The sequence below is a fragment of the Epinephelus lanceolatus genome, chromosome 15 (assembly GCF_041903045.1).
Source record: "Epinephelus lanceolatus isolate andai-2023 chromosome 15, ASM4190304v1, whole genome shotgun sequence".
Taxonomy (NCBI): domain Eukaryota; kingdom Metazoa; phylum Chordata; class Actinopteri; order Perciformes; family Serranidae; genus Epinephelus; species Epinephelus lanceolatus.
In genome coordinates, this window is record NC_135748.1 from 39577139 (window position 1) to 39605000 (window position 27862).

The following is a 27862-nucleotide window of genomic DNA, read 5'->3' on the forward strand; positions in this document are numbered from 1 at the left end:
ATAAGTAAAAGACAAATGTTTTTCTTTTGAAAGAGAAAAATGGATTAAAATCCAACTAAGTGTGTAAAGTATAGTTACATAGTTATACTAATCTACAAGTGAGTGGTAATTAACACTGAACATTTTTTTAACTTCACCCTTTTGTGATTGTTTAAAGTGTAAGTAATTAATAGCTTACATTATTAAACACTTTTTAAACAAAAGACAAATAAAAGAAAACATGACCAAATGAATATATCAAAAGAGTTTCATTCATATAATGTGATAATTAATCCTATTAATTTAACCATCATTGATTTACAACCTTCTCTGACTTGTGACACCTTAAATTACAATTTATTTTTAAACCCCTGCCAAAGTCAGCATTTTGTAAGTTGTAAATAGTTCAACCATAAAGTCATTTAATTCTCTTTTAGTGTTTTAGGTGTACTGTTCAAAAATTGTTAAGACATCTACCAGGAAAAAAGGCAAAAGTCAAAAGAAACAACCATTTTCAGAAATATTCTATTATTATCCCTATTGACTCCTCAGATTCAGATAATTATTTATTATATTATATTTTATCATATTATATTATATTGTCTGCACACATGAACAGTTTTACCAGCTGTTTTGTATCACACGTTAGTAGCCTATTTGTTAACTGGGTTTTATTTTGAAAATGCCTCCCGGAAGCTGTGTCCCTGTCCGTTCTATTCCTCTTTACCGCTCGGTTCGCTCGGTGACGTCTCTCACCGGTAAAATCCACCGACGAGTCGTCGGGACTGACCGCTTCTCCTCTCTCTGCTTCGCCGTATCTCAGAACGGCATCACAGCATCACGGAGCCCGACTCTCTGCCTCTCCTGCCCGGCCTGACGTGCCGCGACGAGCCGCTGACAGCAAGGACACGGAGCGGGACCCGCTTCTCCTCAGCATGATGGATGTAACTCCGGTACCGACTCACGGACAAGGAGCCCGGTGGACTCGGCGGAGGGGCAGCGGGGACTTGTGAACATCCTCCCGGTGTGAGGATCTGTCGCACCGACTTGTTTTCTCCTGAATTTGAATCTTTTTCCTACAATGTCACCATCAAGGAGACGCGGCTGAGGCACCGGCTCTTCCTCTCGGGTCTCCGCTGACCGTCATCCTCCTCAGCTGGTCTCTGACGGTTTTAGCTAACGTTAGCTCCGGTATGAGCAGAACCGGACCTCCCTGTCACATCTGACCGGGGATCGGGGGGTGGTGGCGGGGTGCCGGCGGGGACACAGTTGGATTTGTGGATGAGAACCGGTCACCGGGCCGGATTCCGTGCGGAGGGACGCCGGCCGGAGCGGAGGTGGAGGAGGGAGGAGCAGCAGCGGCAGCAGCAGCTGCGGGGAACCGATCTGACAACCTCATCCCCGGGGGGAGAGACGCAGCGAGGCGGCCAGAGGAGGATGTGAAGATGGGTTTAGTTTTCGGTCTCCTGTGGCTGTTTACCGGCTTCCTGCAGGGCGTGCACGGCCAGGGCGTGTACGGTAAGGACGTCATTAACATGCAATTAACATGTTGTCATTCTCCAAATATTCTTGCCCGGTAAATTCGGTGTGATGCGGTGTGAACGGCCGCAGCGCAGCACAAGCAGCGTTTAACCCGGAATACCACCCACACCAACTTGACCTTGTGAGGGATTTAGCGCGTGTAGGCTAAATGTGTGTGTGTGTGTGTGTGTGTGTGTGTGTGTGATGCTCATTCAGTCATATTACATTCATGCCTGGCCTGAAGGCACAACAGGTAGGCTGCTGCACACCAACACACACCTGTGAACACAGTGAGGGGGGCTCCTAATAATACCTCTGCAGTAACTGACTGATGTTCAGTCTTTGTTAGATCATCCTGACGCCATCATGTCTCACCGTGTCTCTGTGTGTAACAGTACTGCAGGTCTACAGGGTCTGTGCAGGTCTACAGGGTCTGTGCAGGTCTACAGGGTCTCTGTGAGACTTGGGGTGTCTGCAGGTCTAAAGGGGATTTGCAGATCTACAGGGTTTCTGTGGGACGCACTATGGTGACATGAAGTTACTGCTGCTGTGTCATCTGTGACAGCACACGAATATTTGGGTCTTTGTGGGACTTAAGGTTTCTGCAGGTCTTCAGGGTCTCTGTGGGTCTTCAGGGTCCCTGTATAGGCCTATGGGTGTCTGCAGATCCACAGGGTCTCAGTGGGACTCAGTACATGGTGACATGATGTTACTCCTGCTGTGTTATTTTTATCCTGTGTGACAGTGCAGGAATATTCTGGTCTTTGGGGGACAGAGGGTCTCTGCAGGTCTCCAGGGTCTTTGTGGGACTCAGGGTGTCCTCAGGTCTACAGGGTCTCTGCAGGTGTCTCTGTGGGACTCTGTGGGACTTACTGTAGTAGATTGCATGATGTTACTGGTGCTGTTTTATTGTGTGACAGATCAGGAATATTATGGTCTTTGGGGGACTCAGGGTCTCTGCAGGTCTACAGGGTGTCTGCAGGTCTATAGGGTGTCTGCAGGTCTTCAACGTCTCAGCAGTACTCAGTAGATGGTGGCATGATGTTGCTGCTGCTGTGTTATTTTTATCCCCTGTGACAGCTCAGGGATATTCTGGTCTTTGGGGGACAGAGGGTCTTTGCAGGTCTACAGGGTCTCTGCAGGTCTACGCTGTCTCAGTGGGACTGTGTGTCTCTGCTGGACTCAGTAGATGGTGACATGACGTTATTGCTGCTGTGTTATTTTAATCCTGTGTGACAGTGCAGGAATATTCGGGTCTTTGTGGGACACAGGGTCTCTGCAGGTCTACAGTGTCTCTTTAGGACTCTTTGTTTCTGTGTCTCTGTGGGACTCACAGAGCCTGCAGGTCTACAGGGTCTCTGTGGGACTCTGTGCCTCAGTGGAGCTTGTTGTTTCTGTATCTCTTTGGGACTTAGGGCGTCTGCAGGTCTACAGGGTCTCTGCAGGTCTACAGGGTCTCTGTGGGACCCTGTATCTCAGCAGGACTCAGTAGGTGGTGACATGTTGCTGCTGCTGTGTTATTTTTATCCTGTGTGACAGCTCAGGAATATTGGGGGTCTCTGTGGGACTCAGACTGAGCTCTGAGTGACCTTTGTGTCATGATGATGATGATGCTGGTTCATCACTGTGACATCACTGTGACATCATCACTCTGATCCCTCTGAGCTCTGAACGTGACGTCTGTTTGTTTCTGCTCTTCATAATTTAATCCTGTCAGATTATTTATTTACTTTAACATGATTTAATTTATTCATGTTTAATCTGTGTGAACATCACAACACACACCGTTAGCACGTGACACTGATGTTGATCTGGTTGAGACGACTCACACACACACACACACACACACACACATAAAAATCAAGGGCCACTTACTAGCTTTGCTCTCTGACATGTTTCTGGACCTTTAGACTGCAGGTCATGGTCCTCATCAGCAGCTATCATCACATCTTGAGTGGAATTTCCACACGCATGTCACATGATAATAACTGACCAACCTCCATCTGCTGAAGAAGACCATGTGATGTGGTTGAAAGCTCAAGAAAATAACTCATAAGTGACCTTGAGTTACACTTATTTTTACTCTTTCCAAGGTCAAGAATCAACTTTGATATTTCTTCTTTCACATCTTCTCCAATAGAATATTTCTCTTTAACAAAAAAATATAAAGGTCCTCTTACTAGTCTGAGCTTTCAGCCACATCTCATGGTCTTCATCATCAGTGTCAGAGTTTGCTCAGTTTTTAAAACTGAATTTCAGTTCTTACTGTAGCTGACATGATAACAGCAGTGAAGACTTTATCTGCTGATGAACAGGATCTGAAGAAAAAGCAAATAAGGGACCTTTAGCTCATTTAGCATCTTGTTTTGAATCATAAACAGGTGTAGGCACTACGGTAACACCAGATAGAGACATCGGGGACTGTAACGGGTGGTACACTGTCATGTTCACGAGGGTAACGTCAGTTTTGTAATGTGACAAATTACACGTGACTTAAATAGGGCTGCTACTGACAAAGAGTGTTCCTAGTCGACCAACAGTCATCATCAGGGTCCATCAGTGGACTAGTCTCCTGCATGTTTCTGATATGAATGTAATGATTAAATGATATATTTTGATGGTTTGAGTTGAAGGTGTGAGAAAGAATAGTATCAGTAACATTGTTAACACTGTGCTACATTACAGAGAAATACAAACTGTACTAATGAACCTTCATTAATATAGGCCTATATTTTATCTACAAGTGCACGTCACACACTGAGCGAGCCGCCTGTTAATGACGCTGTGGGCTAATGGGCATGTAGCTACTTCCATGTTTCAGATGATACGTCATGTTTGTAGTCGACCAATGAAGATGAGTTTACATATCACCTTGGGTTCGTCCTTCACCTTCTCAAAATGATCCCACACTTTGGATTTCCTGCCCGACATGTTATTAACTAGCCTGTGGAATAACCGCAGGTACCAGCCCTGGAGATTAACCTGACTCCTGTCTGACTGCTGAGCGTGGACACTTCCTGTGTCTGTCCTTTCAAATTAAAGTCACACATGGTCCAGTCATATAGGTTTTGATTTATTTTGATAAGGTGCAGGTCCTAATAGAGTTTTTGTTTGTTTGTTTGTTTGTTTGTTTTCTGTGACTAAGTGACCAATGAAATCTTGCCAACTAATGACCTTTCTGATCGACTAACGTTTGGTCGACTATCAGGGGGCAGGTCTACTAAGATGTAGTGAGAAAATACACCTGATTTAATATCCCATAGCTCCTAATAGAATCAACCTGACATCACTATTGAGTCAAGCCTTTTAAAAGCTCGGTGTTAGATGTTAACTGCTGCTGCTTAATCATGCTAACACTCCTGCAGCCCTGTGTCTAACTTGTGTCAGGCAGTTGGAGATCACACTAGTGATGGGCAAAGTAGAATCAGTTCATTAGAAAAATTTGTTCAAAAGATTTGTTCACCGAATTGTTTAGTGCTTGGCGGGAGGAGCCCAGACTGTGTACTGCGTAGTCCGACTCACTGAACTGATACACGGCTGAATGATTTATGATTCAGAGCTTAGTGGGTGAGTGGCTGAGTATCATTACTGTCCAGCCTAATGTTTTAAGTTTGTTTATCTGGAAACTAAGTCTGTTAAAACAATGGGGAGGTGTGTGATGGTGTTCATGTGGCCTGACTCCTGGCTACATTAGCTGTTAGCTTGGAGAAAACGGTCCCCATGAAAGTGTATCGCTGAGAAGAAAAGATTTGAATCACTCAGGGATCGAGGTTACGTCGTTCACTGAGTGATTTGTTCCCTGAGTGATTTGTCACGCAGTAGGTAGTCCCTCCCTGCACCCTGGCTGCCTTGCAACTCGCGAGTGATTCATCGTTCACACAGATCAAATCGGCAGTTCCACTCCCAGCCTGCACGCTCACTGCTGAGAAATGAACGAATCAGTTCCGGAAGTGATTCAGTTCAGTACGTCCACTCAACAGATTAGTTCTTTTGAACGATTCGTTCGTGAAGGACACAACACTAGATCAGACCCTTGGCGCAATCCTGTTGTCTTCCTCTGTGAACGACATGCTCTGTCCTCTAGACAGCGTGCTGCAGTTGTTGTTCTTCTTCTTTGTGTTTATTGGCAGCTGGCAAACCAAGTTTAAAGGTACATGCACCACCACCCACTGTGTTGGTGTGTAGATGCTGCCCTTGTTAAGTCAATGAAAGCAGTTTGGCTTCATATTATCGGCGCTATTTATCAGCTATAATTTTTATAATAAAAATGTCCCATTATTGGCTGATAATTTAGCGGCCAGATATATATCGTGCAGCCTTAATATTTATTATTGCTCCATCTGGACATTAAAAATAAACCTGTTGTCTGTCCAGTTGTGTCATCTGCTGTGGTGTTACTGGCGTGTTGCTGTGACTCATTTCATCCACTGCTCGTGTTGCATTAAACTCTTTGGTATCACCTGAGACATCTTATTATAATCATTATATTTATATTCAGGTCAGTAACCAGAACTTAAACATTTTTGACACAGCAGTATTTCTGTTCCATGTTTCTTTGATTCAGTTAACTGTTCATTTATGCTGTTTATCTCCCGACATGGAGCCTTAATTGGTGTTTCAAAGCCTCCTTCACTCTGCCAGCAGTTTAATTATGATGCATTAATACTTAAACCTTATTTATTCATCTACTTATTTATGTGTTGGCCTGAAACACGAATCTGAAAAATCCTCCAACTGTTAGCAGTAAAATAAACTCCCCACAGGTCGCGAACATTCCTGAGAATCCCCAGGAACAAATATTAAGTTCACTAACCTCAGTGTCCTCAGCTGGAGCTGCAGCCTCAGCCACGGTTCCTGGAGTCCTTGTAGTCCTTTTATTATCTGTTTTATGACCTCGTCCTGAGATGTTCCTGTAATGATTTACACTGGAAGTGTGTCTGACACAGTTTACAGTGTGTTACTGTTCTTTATGGAGCCAGTGAAATATTCCTTTAATATTTCTGTAGGAAGAGCAGCGGGTTGATCTCAGCGCTGACCTCAAGACTGCACACATACAGGATTTATGAGTGTTTGTTTTTCAGCTGTAATATTCCCAAAGGAAACTGTGGTGACGTTAGAGTACTCCTCTGTGTCCTCATGGTTTGTTTTTACTGTAGTACTACAGTAATATTTACAGAGAGGACTTCAGTAAACTGAGCTGTATGTTTAGTGTCCTGTGGTTGCTGTTTTAAACCATCAGTCAGGTTCTTCTTCCCTCTGAGGAAACTTCTGGATTATTACTTTGTATCTCAGTCCAGCTGCAGTACAAATACATGAGGTATTTAAAGGAGGCAGGACGCTCACTGATGTTGGAGCTTTTATTTCTGCAGCCACGTGTGTGTCATCACTCGGTCAATCAAACATTATGTGCAGCACCTTTGGTACCATACTGTCGTAATAACAGCGTAGTGACAGTGTTCCCTGCGTGACGTCAGCTCACACTCAGATTATCTGTAATCTTATATGTCACAGATTAGAGGGGGAGGAGGCGTATTACATCATGCTCACTGTTACTTACATTCACGCAGTTTAGAGCGCTGACGTCTCTGAGCTCATGGAAACTCAGGTCTTTACGAATAATTCCTCTTCATCTGTGTGTGTGTGTGTGTGGGGGGGGGGGTTCTGTTTGCAGCCGGGATGCAACAGAGGAGGGAGGAAGGAAGGAAAGAGGGAAGGAGGGGATTAGGATGCAACATCTGTGCATTTGTTTTACATTCAGTAAACGATGGAGGCTTTAGGAGACGATGATGGAGATGAACTTCTGTTTCTGGTCATAAAGTGATTCTAAGAATCAAACAGAGACTTTGTGGTCAGTTAATCAATAAGTGAATCAACAGATAATTAATCATGTGGTTCCAAAATCTGAACTGTGAATATTTTTGTCTTTAAGAAATTAAAGGGCAAAGTCAAATCATTTTCTTAACACATTTTACATGTCAGAAAATACTTGCGGAAAGACTGAAAACTGTGTCGTGATGATTTATGGAGTAACTCTGTGTCCAAACTGGATGTGAGTGTCGCATCGCGTTACATCAGACGCTCTCTGTCCACACTGGATCTGTTGAATATGGAACTCCGCAGGTAACTTAGATATCGTTGTCGTAGCTACTGAACTATATCATAACACCGTCCCCAGGGCGAAAGTCCGTTTTTTTGTGACCCATCCAACACCCCAACCTGCCTCCTTGCAAGCACTCTGGACTGGCTCCTCGTTTACTGCCATCAGTGCATTTGTCTCGTAATCACAGCCTTTCAAAATACGTGGGATACGTACGAATTTGGGTGCATTACTTTTCGTAAGTAAACATACAAAAACACTGACACTTTAAAAACATTAGTACATCAATTTCACTACTGCATAAGTTTTTCTCCTTACATACTTTTTTTGGTTGCACCTCTCCAGTTCTTTGGCATGTGTCCGAGTCTTTGCACACGGCACCACACCTGCCCTAATGTACTGTTTCAGTGGTGTTACTTATGCTAAGTTACTTGTGGTCAACTGGGATTCATCATTCAGCACAGCTGGATGAGAGCAGATTGAGACGGTTAATAGCGTTTTGTGCAACTGGAGTTGACTAATTTTTACTCTCTGCATGTGGCTCGTTGCTGTTAGTGCCATGAAAACCAGGGATTTTAAGCCAAAACATGATCTTTTCCTCACCATAACCAGGTGGGTTTTGTGCCTAAACATAACCACAAGTTAACTACAGTTAACAGAGTTCAATGTATCTGCTACCTTATAACGTAAAATATCTGTGGTTTCCAGATGTTTACAATGGTTACATTAAATGTGTTGACTGGGTTGCTGTTCTCGTGTGTGTGTCTCCACATAGTGTTTTTCTTCAGTAGAAATGTACTGGCAGGACGCTGGGGAGCTTCGTAAAAAAACACTCCCTGTGCTTTTGTAAAAATGACGTGCTCCGCATGGGTATGTTTCTACGACAACAATATCTTGACAGTGACGTTAGCTAGGTAGCTAATACAACGCTACATTAACAGAGGGTTGGCACAGTTAACTTTAAGCTTACAAGGGTCGTAATAGCACAACACTCTGCAGCAACATCCAGTGTCCGCTGGCTGATCTGCTCCCAAAAAATAAACTTTTCTGCCATAGCTGTGATAGCCGACAGTGGCCCAGCTAAAGAAGCGGCAGTGACGTCCTTGGCGCCTTTCTCAAAAATCAGAAATTTTCAACTTAAAGTGCTCGGAGCAGCCGCACAAAAAAGGCGTAATGCTTGGAAAATTATAATAGGTGCAGCGCCTTTTCTCTAAGCAGCCACATGCGGCCACATACGCTCTCTGCTCAGTGGGAACAATTAAAAAAGACGCTGCTGCTGGGGAAAAATTGTTTGGACACACCCTTATATGATATTAAAATGAACAGCCTTGGATTTTTGGGCATCTGAAGACGTCAGCTCAGGGAAACTACACAATAGGACATGTTCGACTATTTTCTGTTTATAAATAATCAGCAGATTAATCATTCATCATTCAGTAACAGCTGCAGCAGCACATGTGATCTGTTGGCTGCACCATCATCATCATCGTCCTCATGATGCAGCTGCAGCCTGCAGTCAGCCGGTCAGTGAGCGAGTGTGATCTGTCCTGTGTGGTTGTTGTGGTCGTCGTTGTTGCTGTTGTTGACTGGCGGTCAGATGTGGTGTTTGATTTGTTGTCATGATCCTGATGTGATTTCACAGCCATATGGGCTCATTTTCTGCCTCATAAACTCTCCGCAGCACAATGTGCAGTTAGAGCTCATTTGGATGGAAAAGGTCAGTCTGCTGCTCACTCACTGTTTGGCTGCTTCTCTCTGAACAACACCAAAGTGACAACAGGCCTAGGAGCCCATAGCGCCCCCTGCAGGCCGCTAGGTACACTGCAGCCGCAACATGATGACACACTGTAAGTCCTGCTGACTCACCACAGCAGAGGTGGAGTGTAACTAAGTACATTTACTGCAATATTTTTTATTGAGTATAAATTCCTCTCCATCTCAGAGGTGAATATTGTGCTTTTTACTGCACTACATGTGTTTGACAGTTACTTCCTGACCAGTGAAAACCATGTATCTCCAGATGTGCTGATGCTGAATGTTTGTTTTTTTATGTGTTGAGAAAATTCTCCTTCTTAAACTTAAGTGAGCACAGTGTTAGTTCAGGCAGGACACAATGTCAAGCTCAGCTCACTTCCCAGCTACATCAGCTGATCTCAAACAGCCCAATCAACTGATGGAGCAGCTGATTGATGGGAGGGAGTCAGCTGATAGATCACATGATTCCTTTCTCTGCAACCAATTGGCGAATCTCATTCAGTGCGCCCTATTTAAACTGCTCTGGCCTGCCTGCTGTTGCTGCTTCCTCGGCAAGCTGCTTTGCAACCTGCCTCCACCCCAGCTCCTCCTTTTCATGCTGTGTCTGACTTATCAGTGTCATTTATGTTTGTCATTGATGCTGCTCTGTTCTGTTCCAGGGGGGTCTTTGCTGCTGCTCTCCCTGCCTTAAGCAGGATTTATAGTTGTGCAGGAGACCCTACACATGTCGCCTACACTGTTGTGAGCATTTATACTTGTGTGGTGGTGTGTCTGTGTCACTCTGCAGTTACACCCCCAAAACACTAGTCGGCGGTGGGGTTTCTGTGAAGTACTGTAAAGTTTAGTTGATTCAAAACACACATTAAACACACCCTAAACACACATTAAACACACATTAAACATGGCTTAATAGAGACAGTTTCAAACACAAGTACACAAATCAGCTTCACTATAACTCGCAGCATTCACAGACAATCACTTGTCTTTATCTGGACACATTTTCCCCACAAATACAACATGCTAACGTTATTAGCACAAGCCTATGGCATTTTACATTGTATAAATTAGCCTAGCAGCTAGCAGACTTTTCCTCTACTCATATGAAGCCAGGGACAACAGCAACATTTAACAAAGGTAACGTTACAAAATTCGGCTCCGTTACAACTCACAAGGTTCACTGACAAAACAACTGTCTTATACTAAACATGTTTTCCAAACAAATACAACATGCTAACGTTATTAGCACAAGCCTATGGCATTTTACATTGTATAAATTAGCCTAGCGACTAGCAGAGATTTCCTCTGCTCATATGAAGCCAGGATAAATCACACACAAGACTTCAAATGCTATTTTAGAGGAGGCTTTATTGTCTTCACAATTTATTGTTTCTTATCTGTGAAATTAAAGTAAATCAAAGCTTTGTTTCCACTGAGGGAAATGGTTTCAGCTTACAGAAACAGACAGGAGGTCTGCGTGGCCACGACGTGTAGTTACATTTCTGGGGAGGTGCATGTCAGGTTATGGTGTAGGCTCTGTGTGTCGACTGAGATATGTGGCTCTCACAAGACGGCCAGGCTACAAACGCATGATGGTCTTATAGAATATGATGCATCGCTGTAGATTAAACTACCCAACAGGATATAAAAGAGTTAAAATGAGCTCAAGCTGAAACATCTACAGCAGAAACATTAGTGTGAACTCATCGACTCTTTCAGTGTCGTTAGGGTTTCTAAAGGAAAACAGATGTTGGTGGAATCCAGTGAGGATGAGCAGCTGTTCAGAGTCAGGTGTCTCCGTCCTCTCTGTTTCCATTCTTATTCTGGTTCAGCTGTTTAATGCTAACATGTTAGCATGGAGCTAACAGCACTGTTAGTATGTGTGTGTGTGTTTGTGGTTAATCTGCCCCAACAGCAGCATCCTGAGGCCATCTGTCACACACACACACACTCACACACATGCACACACACACACACACACACACACACACACGCCACAACAGATACTGTCAAATGTGTGTGTGTGCTGATTGACAGCTCCTGTTGCAGCTCTGACACACAGCGGAGGAGGGGAGGGGGTGTGTAACTGAAGGTGACAGGTAGCAGATGTGTCCGGATCGCAAACACACACACACACACACACACACACACACTGATTGGTATTTTGGTGGTGGGGAAACTGTGTTTGTGTGTTTCCCAGCATGCTTTTGGGTCACAGGTGACAGTGAATGTGTGAAATACTTTCTTGTATTTAATTCTGGATGTTTGGTGAGCTCAGGTGTCGACACACATGATGATGATGTTGTCTCGTGTTTCCAGGATTCTGGAATCAAAATGTTATCATCGTGCTGTGGAGGGAAAAAGCTCTGGCTTGTTTTTATTTCTTTGAACCAATCACATTGGATCTCAGTCACTAATATGTGCATAGAAACATTCTTACTCTGTGCATAAATGGTAAACGCTTCTCTAGTCCTCCAACCACTCAAAGCACGTTAACTCTACATGCCACATTCACACACTGGTGGCCGAGGCTAACACATAAGGTGCCACCTGCTACTCAGTGACCATTCACACACTCTCACACACTGATGGAACAGCCATCGGGAGCAATTTGGGGTTCAGTATCTCGCCCAAGGATGCTTCGACATGTGGACTCGAGGAGCTTTGAACTTCGGTCTTCCGATCAGGGTTTGACCCACTCTTCCTCTGAGCCACAGCCGCCCAATAAAATAAGTACACACGCAAACTTATTGTTGGATTCATGACACGTGCGCACCAGCTGATTTTGTCTTTACAAAAAATTGACAGGTGCGTAGCCGCTATCTGCAATCAGCATCCCGCCCCCATTTCTCTACCATCAGTGAGTGTCTGTGAAGTGAAGGAGTGAATTCAGTCAGAAACAGCTGGCCAGCCGTTCATCACTGTCTTCAAACATGCTTTAACATGTCGCTCTCTGATGTGCTCTCCTGAAGGCACAGACAGCAGCAGCTTCCAGCAGGGTTACATATGGCAACTTAATACCTGCCTGGAGGAAGATCAGAATCTTTATTTATCCTGCATGCTTTTTTTGTCGGCTATAAATGAACATATGCGCAATTTCCTTTGAATAAGAACTGAGATACTCCGCTTTCAGGATGACAGTGTGTCAGTTTCATAGGTATTTAATACATTTGACCAAATGTATCAGTGATTTAACGGTTTTAAATATTGTCTGTTAAAGTCTTTTAAATAATTACAGTCTTAATGTTACTCATGTGGTTATCAGGTGTTTGTTCAGATTTTCTGAGACAGACAGGCTTTTATCATTTGTGAGTATGCATGGTCTGAGGGAGATCTAAATTTGTTCACAGAGTAGGAAAAAAGTCAGGTAAGGAAATATTGATGATTCCCAGATTTCTCCTAAAACATTCATGCGCACTGTTTAAACACAGATTTGTGCGTACTTCCTGTTTGTGAATGAGGCCCATTCCTCCTAGGTGATGCTGAGCTCAGGATGCAGCGACAGTAGTAGTTCCAGTGGAGGTTAACCTCCGTCAGCAGGTAGTTCCGGCCACTAGCTGCTAACTGCTAACAGCTAACTGCTAACCGCTAACGTTAACTACTTCTCTTCCTGCTGATTTGTTCACAATGTAGCATCAATCATGAGGTTGGGCGCTACTCTTGTGTCTTTGTTTGATATCCGTCAGCTGTGATTGCTTGTTTCTCATCACATGACGTGGTGCGCGCTGCTGCATTCCAGAAGTTGACCTCAGGGTGCAGCTGTTGCACCCTAAAGTAGGTGCTTGGTAACATGTGCTTGCGACAGTTGTGTCGCTCTGGCGCACCTGCTGCACGTCTACATTAAAAACAATGATTTCGAGGTCGCTAAAATCACGACATGTGTACGGCCCCTTGAATGGGAGCGTCCCCTGACGTGTTGATAGTGAGTTTACTGCATCCTTTCATCCCAACAGCGTCCCGGGGAGGATCTCTGTACATCCCAAACACATTTCCTATTGTTAGTCTCGAACCCTGATATTTAGCCTGCGCATCATTGATGTGACACAACACAAAAACATCGGCCACTACCAAATGCAAATGTCATCTTATGTGCCGATAAGGTGAACAACAAGGCCAATATCGTCTGATACTGATGTTCAGCCTATAAACTGCTGCATCTTTACTGTAAACTATTTCATGTGATGGGTTTGCCTGCTCATTATTCTCTCAATGAATTGATTACTGGTTTGTCTGGTTTATAAAATGTGAAATAGAAATTTAAAACTGTGCATCACGTTTTACTAAAACTCCAAAGTTTAGTACCTTATCAGAAGCCTCCTTTTGTCTGACTATATTTCTGTTTCAAACCCCAAAAATTTTGAATTTATGTCAGTCAGACGTTGGGAGGAAAAACAAATCAGTACATTTAAAACTGAATTATATATATGAATCTTTATATATCAGAGATCAAAATAAAATAAACTGATCAGATTATTTAAACTCACAAATATCAATATCAGTACTGACCTAAAAACAATCCAGTATTAAGAGGTTTCTGCCCAGATGAAATTAAATCTACTAAAAACTTGGGACTGATCAGCAGGAGATTTAACATTGTCTTAAATAACGTGTAAAATCAAAATCTGTCTCATATCAAAATGTGACATTATTTTCCCTCCCTGCTGAGGCTCTTACACACTTCCTGTTTCCTCCTCAGTCTCGGGTGCATTGTGTGTTTTGTGTGAGTTGTTTGGATGTGAAAGGCAGCAGAGGGATTACAGGACGTTCAGCAGCTCTTCACTGTCACACACTGAATCACACTAAAGAACTCCTACAGGCTGTTATTTCTGTATCTGCTGTGTGAGGCTGCTGTTTGTTGTCCTGGACGATGAGATGGAGGAGAGGCTCGTACACTGCTGAAGGTTGATGATATAAAACGATCCAGATCCTCAAGGCTGAGGGGGGGGAGGGTGTGTGTGTGTGTGTGTGTGTGTGTGTGTGTGTGTGTGTGTGGGGGGGGGGGGGGGGGGGGGGGGCGAGGAGGGGGTGTCCAGATTCCTCTGAGGTCATGGAGCTCAGCGAGACTCTGAAGACGTTAAGTTCAGTTCAGCTGAGTTTATGTGACAGTAAAAAGAAAAACAAGTTAGATTCATGATGTCAAAGAGTTTGGTCACACAGAGAAGAAGAACTGAAGATACAGATGCAGAAAGAAAACACACTGCACCAAGTTAAACCAGATTAACTAAACAGAGTAGTGGAGCCCGCCTGAATAAACAACAAACACATATTATATTAATACAATTAAGACAATCGATTAACATGTTAGAGCGTCCCACGAGCTCTCTTTGCTCTTTCAGTCTAATGAATATGTGAATAAACGTCTTTGTTAAACGCCACTATCATATAAACACAAGCAGAATCGCTGTCACTAACGACAGCACCACATTACTAATGTAACTAATTACTGATAAAAGTTCTGTAATAAAATGAGTTACCTCAAAACCAACAGCTTGTTAAACATTACTTCTGTTATCACGTCATACTAACATGAAATACAACATCACATCAGTGGACTCATTTTCATAATCGTCACACTGAGCAGGCACGTCACGAAGCAGCAAGCTAGTTTGAAATATGGAAACACTTTTTACCTCAGCAGCTGGAAATATTCCCATTACTTTGATTTTGTCAGGAGGAAAGATGACAAGAACACTGTTGCTGCAGGTAGTTGGACTCAAACACATCCTCAACCCTCTGGTCTGAAACACTTATAATGACCGACGGTACAACAATGTGACACTCCAGGAAATACACTCCACTAAAGGTGAGCCCTCCTCAGCTGCGGAGGTCAGCTGTAGCCCTGCAGTGATTGATTAAACAACCAAAACTGGATTTTACGCAGGAAAATACCGGTCACAGGCAACTGAAGACGCCTGGGTAAAAATCGAAGCTATCTGACCTTAGCCACACACGTAGCAGCTATTATCGTGACATTCACACAGACGCACACATCTGAATTTTGGGGAGATACTCGAATACCAGTTTTATGGGATGTAAGGGAAAGTAATATATCAAGTAGTGTAACGAATTACTGTTGGCAGGGAGTGATAAGTAAAGTGATATTATTACTTTGCAAAGAGTAACGAGTAATATGTACTATATTACATTTTTAGAGTAACGAGCCCAACGCTGTTGTGGGTGTGTGCTTTGTGCTAACGTTAGCTGCTGATCGAGAGGCTGTCGCTGTGCAGCTCCGCTCTCTTGATCTTTTGTTCGGAGGGTATGGTGCCATTGACTGTGTCCTACTGGGTTAGCATGATCCTGTTGTACTTTGTAGTGGCTTGATCTTTGTTGCCCTCAGCGGACATGCTCCCCAGAGCCGAGAATACTGCTCATTTTTTCATGTTTTTAAAATCTAATTTGATATAGCCAACCAGTTTTTTTGATCATTCAAATCTGGCTGGACGGTTAACCCACTTTTCCGTGCTATGGCAAACTGATTACACATATATTTTTGATTTTGACGAACTTAAAATCGTTCTGTTGAGCATCTAAGAATCCTGAAACTAGAAAACAACCTTTCACCACACTCCTGGATTCATTTGTAGTACAACACATTCTCACTCTGACCTCGTCACATATCGATGTTTGGTCATGGACTTTCCACGTCCAGATACGACATGCAAGGTACCCTGGGTGTGTTGGTTGTTGACGTTCTGGGACACCATGTCACACTTCCGTTTTCACAGGAAATGTAAAGTTTACTACAGTAAACAGTCTTACAGTCTCTTTCAAAATAAAAGCACTACGTCAGTACAACACTTCAACAACACACACACGTGGTTATGTTTAGGAAAAAACAACAGGGTTTGGCTTTACAATCTTACAGGATGCAAACACGGCTCTCTCGTGTCAAAGTTAGTGTTTGTTGGACCCATCCACCAACCCTCCTGCCTGCCCCACCCCGACTTTCATCGCCTTAACTTTTGTCCTTGTCCCGCTGCGTTTCCTTATGATGCCGCCGGCAACCGGCCGCGTATCATGCCAACATTAAAGGACACCTTTTTTTTGTTGTTGTTGGTTTCTGACACAAATCACTTCCCATGCACCGGATATTGACGACTTCAGAGTGAGACCGGGCTCTGTAGTAAGTCAAAGTAAATCAGAGGCCAACAGTCCATCTCTTTTTCCTTTCTCCAGACCAAGTGAACCAAACTAAAGGGGTCCAACAGACCTGAAAACAATCCTCAGGTGTGAAGGCAGTTCAGGGCATTTTCATATTATTTACAGTTGATTTCATCCCACTCCACCCCCGCTTAGGTTAGCATTAATGAACACTTGTGTCATCTCCTAGGTGATATTTTTGTTGTGCTACAGTGTAGGAAAGAGCGAGACCAACAGATGCTGCCACCTCCCCCCGGAGCACCAACTGCAGGTCGTAGGCGATTGCAAAGTAATTTCTGGGTCTATCTGCAGTGGGCTGCACTGCCGTCTGATACAGAGACATCAAGACAATTTCATAATCTATTAAAAATACCCTGTAGTCGCAGTAAACATCAGTCCGCTTCTGTGTTTGATACAGTTAGTGTTCACACCTGATGTGAACTGTACCAGGTACACATGAACCACACTGCAGACCACCTCTTTATGTGGTATCAAGTACAGATCGGCGCACTGTGTCCAGGTGCGGTACAAAGTGTTCACACTAATCAAACAAACTGGACTTTGGGGTCAGGTGTCAGATCCAGCCCTGAGTCTGTGATGTGAACGCCACCTTAAAAATCAAAGAAAATCCACAAAGATTTTGTTAAAAGTTTAGATTTTGGGGAAAAATCATTAATGAAAAAGCTGAAGAAACAAACCTGCGCTGGCTGAAGGATGAAACAGTGTGTGTGTGTGTGTGTGTGTGTGTGTGAAGGTGTGCGAAGGTGTGTGTGAAGGTGTGAAGGCGAGCTGTGAGTGGCTGCAGACAGAAATCTGCATATTCCTCTACTTTGATGAAATCATTAACTCTGCATATTTGACCTGCTCTCTCTTTACCTTCTCTGGGAAATTGGGATTAATTATAATTGTTTTTTAATTACCTCCTCCTCTCCCAGCTGTTTCCTCGCACACAGGAAACACCGTTCACACCCACCATTGTCCCCCCCGTCCCTCCTCCCCCCTCCTCCCAGTGTGTTCCTGTGTTTATCAACCCATTAGCTGTGGGTTTACTGTGTTAATAAGTGTTAATGTGTGGTAATGAGGATGGAGTGCGGCAGATTACTGGGAGCACTGTTGGCCCACCTCCTGTTTCCTGCCAACTGGCTGTTTGATGAGAGGAGGAGGAGGAAGAGGAGAGGAGGAGGAAGAGGAGGAGCTCCACTCAGACTAACTAGTTGCTGCTGCTGTGAAGGATGGTAGCTGTGAAAACATAGGGACAGTAGGTGGAGATGATCAGCAGTTAGCAGAGGGGCTTTCAGTCAGGGTTCATGGTCGCCACCTCTGGCTCCGATGTCTCTTTAGAGTTTTCATATATGATATGATTCCCTTTGGAAGATAAACTTTGGTCTCAGTGTGTAAATTTAAGTTTTGTTGTTGTGACATGAGTTAGTCTGAAGGTGAAGTTAAGGCTCATGTTTTTCAGCTAACTGATGGACTGCGATCACACTGGCCTCTAGTTTCACAGACCGGGTGAGGCGGATTGGGTGTGGCCAGGCTGATTTTGCAAGTTTGGCACACCGTGCAGCTGGCGCAGCTACTCCTCTTTCCCACCTCCGTCCCTCCTACCGGCGCAAGTCGGAAAGAGGGAGGAGAGAAGGTGTGGAGTGGGTTTTACACACATCACACCAATCAAATGAGCCCCTCTCCTCGCCCTTAAAAGCGCCGCACAAAGGCGTAATGAGAGTTTACTCTATTCGCCATGGCAGAAGAGAGCAGCAGCGTCAGACAACCAAACTTCTCCCAGGAGGAAACTGATGTTTTGGTCCGGGAGGTCCAAGCTCGCAGTGTCTGAATATACGGAACTGCGAGCAGACCTCCACGGGCTGATGATGCAAAGGTAGCTTGGGAGGAGGTCACCACAATTGTAAATCAATGTTGCGTTTCTCTCGTGCGCGCTCTCTCTTTCTCTCTCGCAGTCTCACTCTGTTTCTTTTCTTTTGACTTTTCTAAGATGACAGATACTGAATATATACTCCCTATCTGATGCTGTGGCTGTTTGTGGTTGGCTGAGAGGGATGTGAACTCATTAGTTTGCAGCTGTGTTAATCAAATCAGGTTGGGTTTCCATTACGCGTGCCAAATGTGCCAAACGGTGCCAATCCCCTTTGATCTGACATCAGATGTGACGGGACAGTCGATATAGAGATACATTTATATGCTGATTGCAGATAGTTGTATTGAATAGTGGTTTTGTGGGTATTTATTGCATCGTTAATGTGCCTGACATTCTGGAAACCTGCCTGTGAGGTTTTGGTGACGTGTGCGCACTGTCCGCTGGTCATCCAAACTTCCACTTACACCGGCTGCGCTCCGCCTGCGCTGACAGTAGACCTGGTTTCAGCTGGCGAGCTTTTAGCGCACCTTCAGAAACTGTCACAGCGCCAAGCTGGATCTGTCGACACCTCCCCCTGCTGCGCCGCCACACCCATCTCAGCGCACCTCAGTCTGCCAAACTACCAAACTGAGCAAGCCTCGGGTTGCGCTGCTCGAAACTAGCTCTGCGTGGGGTTCTCCACCCTGCGCCGCGCCGGGAAACTAGAGCCCATAATGTTCAAACGTTCATGTTCCCCAGAGGATTAATCCCACTGACTCTGATGATCTTGTGACTTCCCTCCTTCCTTGATGTTGACATTTATATCTGACACAATATCTCAAACACCATAAGACGGGCTATTGCTGATGTTCCTGCTCCTCACAAGATGAGCCTGTCTGTCTTTAATGACACTCTCAAGGCCCAGACACAACCAACTCACATCAAAGAACCAGCAGAGACGGAAGTCGACTGTTGCATCGCCTGTGTCTCGGCCAAGAAGTTGCACTTGAACAGACCGCTAAACTACAGCCGACAGGTATTATGAAATGTACCGGCTGCCATCTCTCATAGCATAAAGAGCGAGAAAGTCCCTATAGGGCGGGAGATGAGGTGGATGGGTCCAGACTTTCACCCGGGAGCCTGCTGTTTGTTTCTTGTGTGAAACCAACAGTCAGTGGAGTTATTTCAACACCAACATTGTGCCAGTATGTGTAGCATGCTACAGCAGTGACGTATGTGACATGATGTTGAGCCAAAACATGGTGTTTCCTTTTTTTCTGAACCTAACCATGTAGCTTTGTTGCCTAAATTTAAGGATATAATGTAAAAACGAAGTGTTTTACCAAACACATTCTCACTCTGACATCGTCACATATCGGCCTTTGATCATGGACTTTGCACTTCCTTCATGGTACCCTGGGTGTGTTGGTTGTTGACGTTCTTGGACGGCAGGTCAACTTCAGCCTGTTACATGCATTGTCTTCTTTCAAAATAAACTTCTGTTTCCACAGGAAATTTAATGTTTACATTCAGTCCCTATCAAAATAAAAGCACTACATTGGTACAACACTGTGAATTGACGTTTTTTTCCTTCAACAACAAGAGCACATGGTTAGGTTTAGGAAAAACAACAGGGTTTAGCTCTAGAATCTTACGGGACACAAACACCGCTCTCTCAGGTGAAAGTCGGTGTTTGTTGGACTTTCACAGCCTTAACTTAACTTTTGTCCTTGTCCCACCACATTTCCCCCTGACGGCACCGGGCACTGTTAAACTATAACAGCAACCGGCCACAACGTTAAAGGACGCCTTTTTTGTTGGTTTCCATAAGTCACTGCCCATGTGCAGGATTTTGACGACTTTGGAGTGAGACCGTGCTCAATTTACCCGGTGTTTAAGTCTGTAAAGAAAAATATGGTGGTGAAGATTCTCAGTCATCCAGGTCATAATAATCTCAAGTGCTATATCATAGGCAACTGAGTTTCTTGAAGACATTTCACCTCACATCCAAGAGGCTTCTCCAGTTCTGATGTTAGAAAAGAAAAAGATTGTGTGCATGTGAGGAGCACACACTGATCATTTCCTGTGAAAACTGAAGTGTATTTTGAAAAGACACAGTGACACAAAGACACATGCCATCCCAGAATGTAAAAAACAGACACAGGAGGGTACCTAGAGCGTCATGTGTTGCTGTTCAGGGCCACAGATAAAGCAGTGGTATTTGACGAGTTGGGATGAGAACATGTTGGGGCGTAGTGGCCGTTACATCGAGCGCTGAATCAATAAGTCGACGCAGTTTATATTCCGTGTGAAGCTGCACGTTGATCTCATGGAAGATTTCACTGATGACTTCTAACGTGGTTTGTGGTCTGTGATCAGAGTGGGACATTCCTCCACAGATCAGGTGTTCAACAGTAAATACACACTGACAGAGTGACCTTTGACCTCTTTCTGTCAGGCTGCGTGTCCGTCCCGGTGTGGGTGCATTTGCTTTGCTGGATGGCGCTGCCTGTTTGTGAGGAGCTGAGGTGGAGACAGCAGAGTGACACTTCACGGCTCAGAGAACATCTCTGTTTGTGTACCAGCCAGTGTGACAGCCTCTTTTCTGTTCCACTAAACATTTGGCTGAAGAAATTAATCAACATGTCTGTTTGGATTTACTCTGGATCCTCCCGGCTGGCCTGACCAGCCGAGGAGAAGGAGGAGGAGGACTTTCACTGAGAGAGAAGAAGAAGGAGACAAGAGAGGAGGACTTTAACTAAGACAGAAGAAGAAGAAGAAAAACTCCTCAGGTTTCTCTTAAAGTAGAAAAGTTTGACTTTTTGTTGTTGGTGTGAAACAAAGTGCTGCAGCAGTTTAACTCTGCTCCCCAGAGGAAACGCCTGCAGGAGCTCCTCCTTTGTTGTGGATGTTTTCTGGAAGACACAGGAAGTTAAAATCTGTTTGGGAGCTGAGACAGGAAGTTCAGACAAGTTCACCTCGTTAGTGATGATCGTCGGCTTCAGTTCAAGAAAGCTGAAACTTCATGTTTCTGATCTTTTTGTCTGATGACCTCATGAAGTGAGCCTTTAAAAGGAGCCATGAGAAGGAAACACGAGAGGAGAGGAGGAAACAAAAGAACAGGAAACAAGAAATGGGAGGAGGAAACAAGAAGGAAACAAGAAGAGCAAACACGAGAAGAGAGGAGAAAGGACGGAGGAAACACAGCAGGAGAAGAGGAAACAAAAGAAGAGGAAACAAGAAATGGGAGGAGGAAAAAAGAAGGAAACAAGAGAGGAGGAAGCATGAGGATGAAACAAGAGTAGAGGAGGAAACAAAAGAAGAGTAAATAAGGAATGATAGGCGTAAACAAGAAGGAAACAGAAGAGTAGGAAACAAAAGGAAGAAACATGATAAGAGGGAAGGATAAAAAAGAGAAGAGGAAACACAAGAAGAGAGGAGGAAACAAGGAGGAAACGCAAGAGAAGAAGAGGAAACAAAAGAAGAGGAAACAAGGGAGGAGGATATAAGTGGGGGAAACAAAAGAGAAGAGGAAACATGACAAGGAAACACAAGAAATAAGAGGAGGAATCAGGAAGGAGGAGGAAACAAGTTAGGAGGATACAAGAGGAGGAAACACGGGGAGAGGAGGAAACACAAGAGGAACAAATGAGAGGAGAGGAGAGGAGAAAAGGAAACAAGAAAAGAGAGAAGGAAACAAGTGCTGAAACATGAATGGAGAGGAGGAAACAATACTAGGAAACAAGAGATGGAAAGAAAGAATCAGGAGGAAACAAAACAAACACACAAGAGAGTAAAAGTAGGAAACAAAATGAGGAGGAGAGAAGGAAACGAGGACACAACAAGAAGAGAAGGAAATGAGGGTACAGAAGCAAGTAGATCCAGATCCTTCTTCTCCTTCTTCTTCTGCCTCGTGTCTTTCCACCTGATCCATATTTGAACCCTCAGGTCTGCTCAGTAAATCTTGTCCCAGTGCATGCTGGGAGCTGAGAGGAAGGTGAAGCTGAGATAAATATGGCCGCTGCAGAGTGAAAGCCGTGTGTCTGACATGTAATGTGTTTCTCAGAGTGTGTCATTGATCATGTTTATGGTTCTGTATGAATGTTTGATTCATTCAGAGGAAGTCACTGTGTGTGTGTGTGTGTGTGTGTGTGTGTGTGTGATTCATGGAGGACTGGAGGTGATTAATCAGATGAGGGAAACTGTTCGTCCTGCAGCAGAGAAGAAGAAAATAACATCTGAAATATGAGATTTAATCAGAGATAACGACTCCACTCTTATTACCTCATAACTCGTATCTGCACTCACATATTTCACTACATTTGTCTCATACACTGACTCATACGACTTTAAACTGTAAACAGTCAAACACCAGAGCTGGAAATTAACTTTTTCTCCACCTGACGCTGTGGCTGATAAACTCCCAAATTACAGCGGCCACTCAATACATTACCATTGTGTTATTTTGGCAGGTAAAGGAAACACATCCAGCAGCCACTTGCATATTTTACCAGCGTTTGGCCGGTGGCTGGTGTTAATTTTCAGCCCTGTCAAACACTGACCTTTATTTAAAACAGACTCCCACACATTCGTTTGTTTGTGGCAGCGATTAAAACATCTGCCGCCACGTTTGCCGCTGAGCTGGACTGTTCATTAGGTGTGTTGTTGTGTTATATACTGTTTGGTTATTCATGCTTCACACTCCTGGAGCTCAGAGCAGACTCTGGGCACAGACAGAGCAGCAGAACGCCAGGTGTTGTGAAAGTGGAAATTAACTGTTCAGTGCACTGGTTCTAAAAGTTTACTCAGCAGCTCCTCTCATCTATCGATCTGATCTGATCAATTATCCCACGACTCAAAACTCCACAAACTGCTTCTGAGCATAAAAAGAAAGTAGTCCATACCCATTGGTAGCTTTGTCACCTTCTACCTATGCCAGTCCTCAATGCCTATGTGCAGTTTCACATAGACTGACCACGTCAGTGAGTAGAAAAACGTGGGACAGACAGAATGACTGACTGACAGAATGACACACTGACAGTTTCTGTGATTATGTACAGCATACCACACCATGACTTAGTCATACCAAAAATTAGAAAAAACCCCCAACAACATTGGTCCACAGGGGGAGCCACAGCGATCAGTCGCATTTTAGCCATTTTGAAGCATTTTTCTGTTGTTATAGCGCCACCCAGTTGCTAATTAGAGTTAAATTTCTCCAGTCACCTTGAGGCGTCCTGTTCTACATATCTACCAAGTTTAGTAAAAATCCATATGGCAGTTAGGCCTAGATAAGAAATGAGCTCTCTAGCGCCCCCATTTTGTTTGATGGGGTCAATAATGGAGGGGTCCCCTCAGATTATGTGTGGTCATATGCCTACAAAGTTGCGTGGTGATGGGTGAAACCCTTGAGATGTTATACACCTTTATGTGATGAGCCACGCCCTCCGCAGTATTCATTGCCTTATAGAAGCTCAGTTTTAGTAAGTTTTCCAACTTTTGCCAAGAGGGAACTTTAGATATTGGTCCCTAGATTATGTTCACCCAGTTTCATGCAGATCGCTCAAACTTCCTAGGAAGAGATCGATTTTAAAGAGGACCTATTATACTCATTTTTGGGCCTTTGTATTTGATTTCTGGACTCCTATAGAGCAGCTACACATGATTACCTGCACACGATACACACGATTACCTCTTCAGGACGCTGTGCCTCTCACTGCACTGCTTCCTTGTATTTCCTGCATCCCGCGAAAACGGTCTGTGTAATTTACTCTACCGCCCGGCCCTCGCCTCCCACCGAGCCCACGCCGCTGTGATTGATCACACTCCCGAGGACTTCGGAAGTGCCTGGGCATGCCCATATAAGTAAGTCCAGCACGCATTAACATGACATGGACTACACTGTTTAAAAAAAGACTGTAAAACACAGCGTGCAGAGCCATCCAAAACAGCTTGCAGGGCTCACTTCCAAATGCACGAATCTCATTATTTGATGCGTTGGCATCGTTTAACACGACTATGCAACACTTATAGGTCAGAAAAGAGGAAAAGCATAATAGTTCTCCTTTAAGTGTTTTTCAAAAAATCCAAAATGGCGGAAAATCTATATAAGCGGAAGTTATGGGTTCTTGAGGCAAATGTGTTCCTCATGAGGAGAGGCATCTCTGTGCAAAGTTTCATGTCTCTACGACATACGGGGCATGAGATATGCCCATTCAAAATTTGCAATTTCATTCGATTGCTATAGCGCCCCCCTTTGGCCAATTGATGTAATATTGCTTCATTCACATCCTCCCATGACCCTCTACCACTGTGCCAAATTTCACATGGATTGACCAAGTCAGTGAGGAGAAAAACGTGGAACACACACACACACACAGTTTTCCTCATTATATAGTAAGATCATGAAGAGTTTCACCTACGCTGCGTTCAGGGACCATCAAAAACCTCAGAATATTGAGAGGAGACACAGACTGATACACAAGGACCATCGATCAGAGTACTGCACGGGTCCATTTTTGAAAACCTGCACCCGCCTATACCTGTAAAGCTCAGTACCAGAACCGACCTGTTAACGGTCATGTTTTAGTCAAAGCCGCATCCGTTAACAAAACTCCCAAGACGTCCCACCTGTGATTAAACCCCCCCAGGCTCCAGTCCCTCACATTAAGCTGGTTCTCCGTTCTTGAATTGGACGTCTCTTTGACTGGATGATGAAAACATTCAATCACTGCCAGGTTAGGAAACATGTTAGCATGCTCCTTCCACCACCATCAAACCTCCAAAGGATCCTCCTTGGGTGTCTTGAACTCCATGTAGGCTGCCACCTCATCCTCGGCCTGCAGAGTTTCATGGCTGGAGTCCTCCACGTCGGTGACCGATGTGACCACGGGGTCAAAGGTTACACTTGTGTCACTGACTTTCAAATTAAAAGGAACTGCAGCTTGATAATAGTGATATTACGTGTTAAAATACTATACATATACTGCACATCTTTTTACTTTGTTTTATTCTGAAAAACAAAAAATATATTTGTGTTCTCACCCGCTGCCCGCCTGTGTGAAGTTCATTTTTGCCCATGCCCAACCATGGTTATGGTTAGGAAAAGATCCTATTGTGGCCTAAAATACCCGGCTTTGGAGGCACAATCACAGCTGGAAACACAGCGACAGGTCCCTAAAAAAACAACTGCTTTTGTTGTATGTGGGTCTTGAACAGTGGTCGCAGCTTGGCAGGTCTCTGGGGACGGACTCGCTCCTGGAGCCAGCCTCAAATGGCCATTAGTGGAACTGCAGTTTTTGGCACTTCATCGGTGATTATACTGATGATGATGATGATGATGTTTGTGTTATTTAAATAATCTTTTTACTGGATGATCATCAGTGAAGAGGCAGGCAAGAAACTGAGGCATATGACATCATCAAAGGTTGAATATTGAACCCTGTATTAGCTGTACTCCCTGTACGAGCAGGCAGCAGTTGCTTTCTGTCTTCCTTGCTCTTTCCTTTATGATCCTCACTGTTCACTTCTTTATAGTTTGCACTCTTTCCCTCTCTGCTGCAACTGCTGCACAATAGTTTCCCTCAGGAGGAATAAAGTTCTGTGTTATCTCCCGGTTATGTGCTTTACAAGGTGACCATGTTGTTACTGAGGAGCTCCAACAATAATTTATGATGTAAGTGTTTTCATAATTCTAGAATTTCTGCTCCTGCAGCTGCAGTGACATTACCTTAAAGGGGATCTGGGATGCTTTTCCTTATAGCCCGTCATATTTATAATCTTACAGTGTTGAATGTTTATATTAAAAGTGAGAAAAGTTTTCAGTAATGAGGGTAACTTATGTAAAGGTGTCAGACTGTTCTGAACTCTGTTTCCAGTGAGACGAGCTGAGGTCAGCAGGTGACAGATTTCTTTCTATGGTCATCTGCTTCAGCCAGTGTTTGGTTTGTCTGTTCTGGGCTACTGTAGAAACATGGTGATCTCCTTAAACAATGACCCGCTCCCTACGTAGATATACACTTTATTAGGTGCACCCTGCTAGTACCAGGTTGGACCCCCTTTTTAATTCTTGGTGTCACAGATTCAACAAGGTGCTGGAAACATTCCTCAGAGATTTTGGTCCATATTGACGTGATGACATCACACAGTTGCTGCAGATTTGTCGGCTGCACATCCATGATGAGACTGAGATCTGGTGACTGTGGAGGCCATTGGAGTACAGTGAACTCATTGTCATGTTTGAGATGATGTGAGCTTTGTGACATGGTGCGTTATCCTGCTGGAAGTAGCCATCAGAAGATGGGTACACTGTGGTCATAAAGGGATGGACACGGTCAGCAACAATACTCAGGTAGGCTGTGGTGTTTAAACCATGCTCAGTTGGTACTAAGAAAATCTCCCCCACACCATTACACCACCAGCAGCAGCCTGAAGCGTTGATACAAGGCAGGATGGATCCATGCTTCCATCTGAATGTGGTTTTTCCAATCTTCTATTGTCCAGTTTTGGTGAGAAAACCCGTGTGAATTGTAGCCTCAGTTTCCTGTTGTTAGCTGACAGGAGTGGCACCTGGTGTGGTCTTCTGCTGCTGTAGCCCATCTGCTTCAAGGTTGGACAAGGTGTTGTTGCTTCAGAGATGCTCTTCTGCACACCTTGGTTGGAACCAGTGCTTATTTGACTTCCTGTTGCCTTTCTATCATCTTGAACCAGTCTGGCCATTCTCCTCTGACCTCTGGCATCAACAAGGCATTTTGGCTCACTGGATATTTTCTCTTTTTGGGACCATCCTCTGTAAACCCTAGAGATGGTTGTGCTGAAAATCCCAGTAAATACTCAGACCAGCCCGACCAGTCCATTTTCAGGTGATTAATCACTAAGGAAAACACTTGTTATATTCCACTTCTGCAAGTACATCCCCTAAATCCAACACTGAACCTTTAATTAAGCATGTCAACATGTTCTAGTAGAAATCCAAAATACAAGTATGAATCTAAAAAATGAGCAAGAAATACATTTTTGACAGGTCATGCTTTGAGTATCTGTGAAGTCATGAGAGTTCATGTGATGTAAACTTGGTCACCTGCTGTTCGTGAAGGACGTCCAAAATCTGTGACCCTGCAGTCTGCACGCTCTGTACGTGCACCAACTGTGCATGGACGTGATAATAAAGGCAGGTGGAGTCTTTATAATCTGTCTTTCAGGGAGAACAAAGACACAAACAGCTTTAAACTCCTGGAGAGGAATTGACCTTCTTGTTATTCTGAAACGCGTCAACGTAAACAGACTGATGATTATGGTTCAGACAGGAGCAGCTGTATTAAACTGTGCTCTCCACGTCACTGCAGGGTCGGAGTCATCCAGCATGGCCGTAGTTCTTAGTCATACTGGAGTGGAATTGAAGCAGCGTTTTAGTTTTGTTCTGCAGACCACACAGAGCAGGTTTAAACTTGTGTGTTTCTTCAACATGAAGTTCAAATGTTTTTCTGACGTAAAAAGAAAAAACTGTAAACGTGTTTCTT

At 44.1% G+C, this 27862-nt stretch overlaps 1 protein-coding gene across 2 annotated transcripts in view; it reads left to right on the forward strand.

The window, feature by feature from the left end:
- Positions 1 to 678: 678 nt before the first annotated feature.
- Positions 679 to 27862, forward strand: part of mdga2a (MAM domain containing glycosylphosphatidylinositol anchor 2a) — a 152970-nt gene continuing 125786 nt past the window's right edge. For both annotated transcript variants that reach the window (XR_004502546.2, XM_033643016.2), the window contains exon 1: positions 679 to 1497. Coding sequence is in view for 1 of the 2 variants with exons in the window: in XM_033643016.2 (XP_033498907.1) it covers positions 1425 to 1497 (73 nt within the window). In the remaining variant the exon portion in view is untranslated. The remainder of the gene's footprint in view (positions 1498 to 27862) is intronic.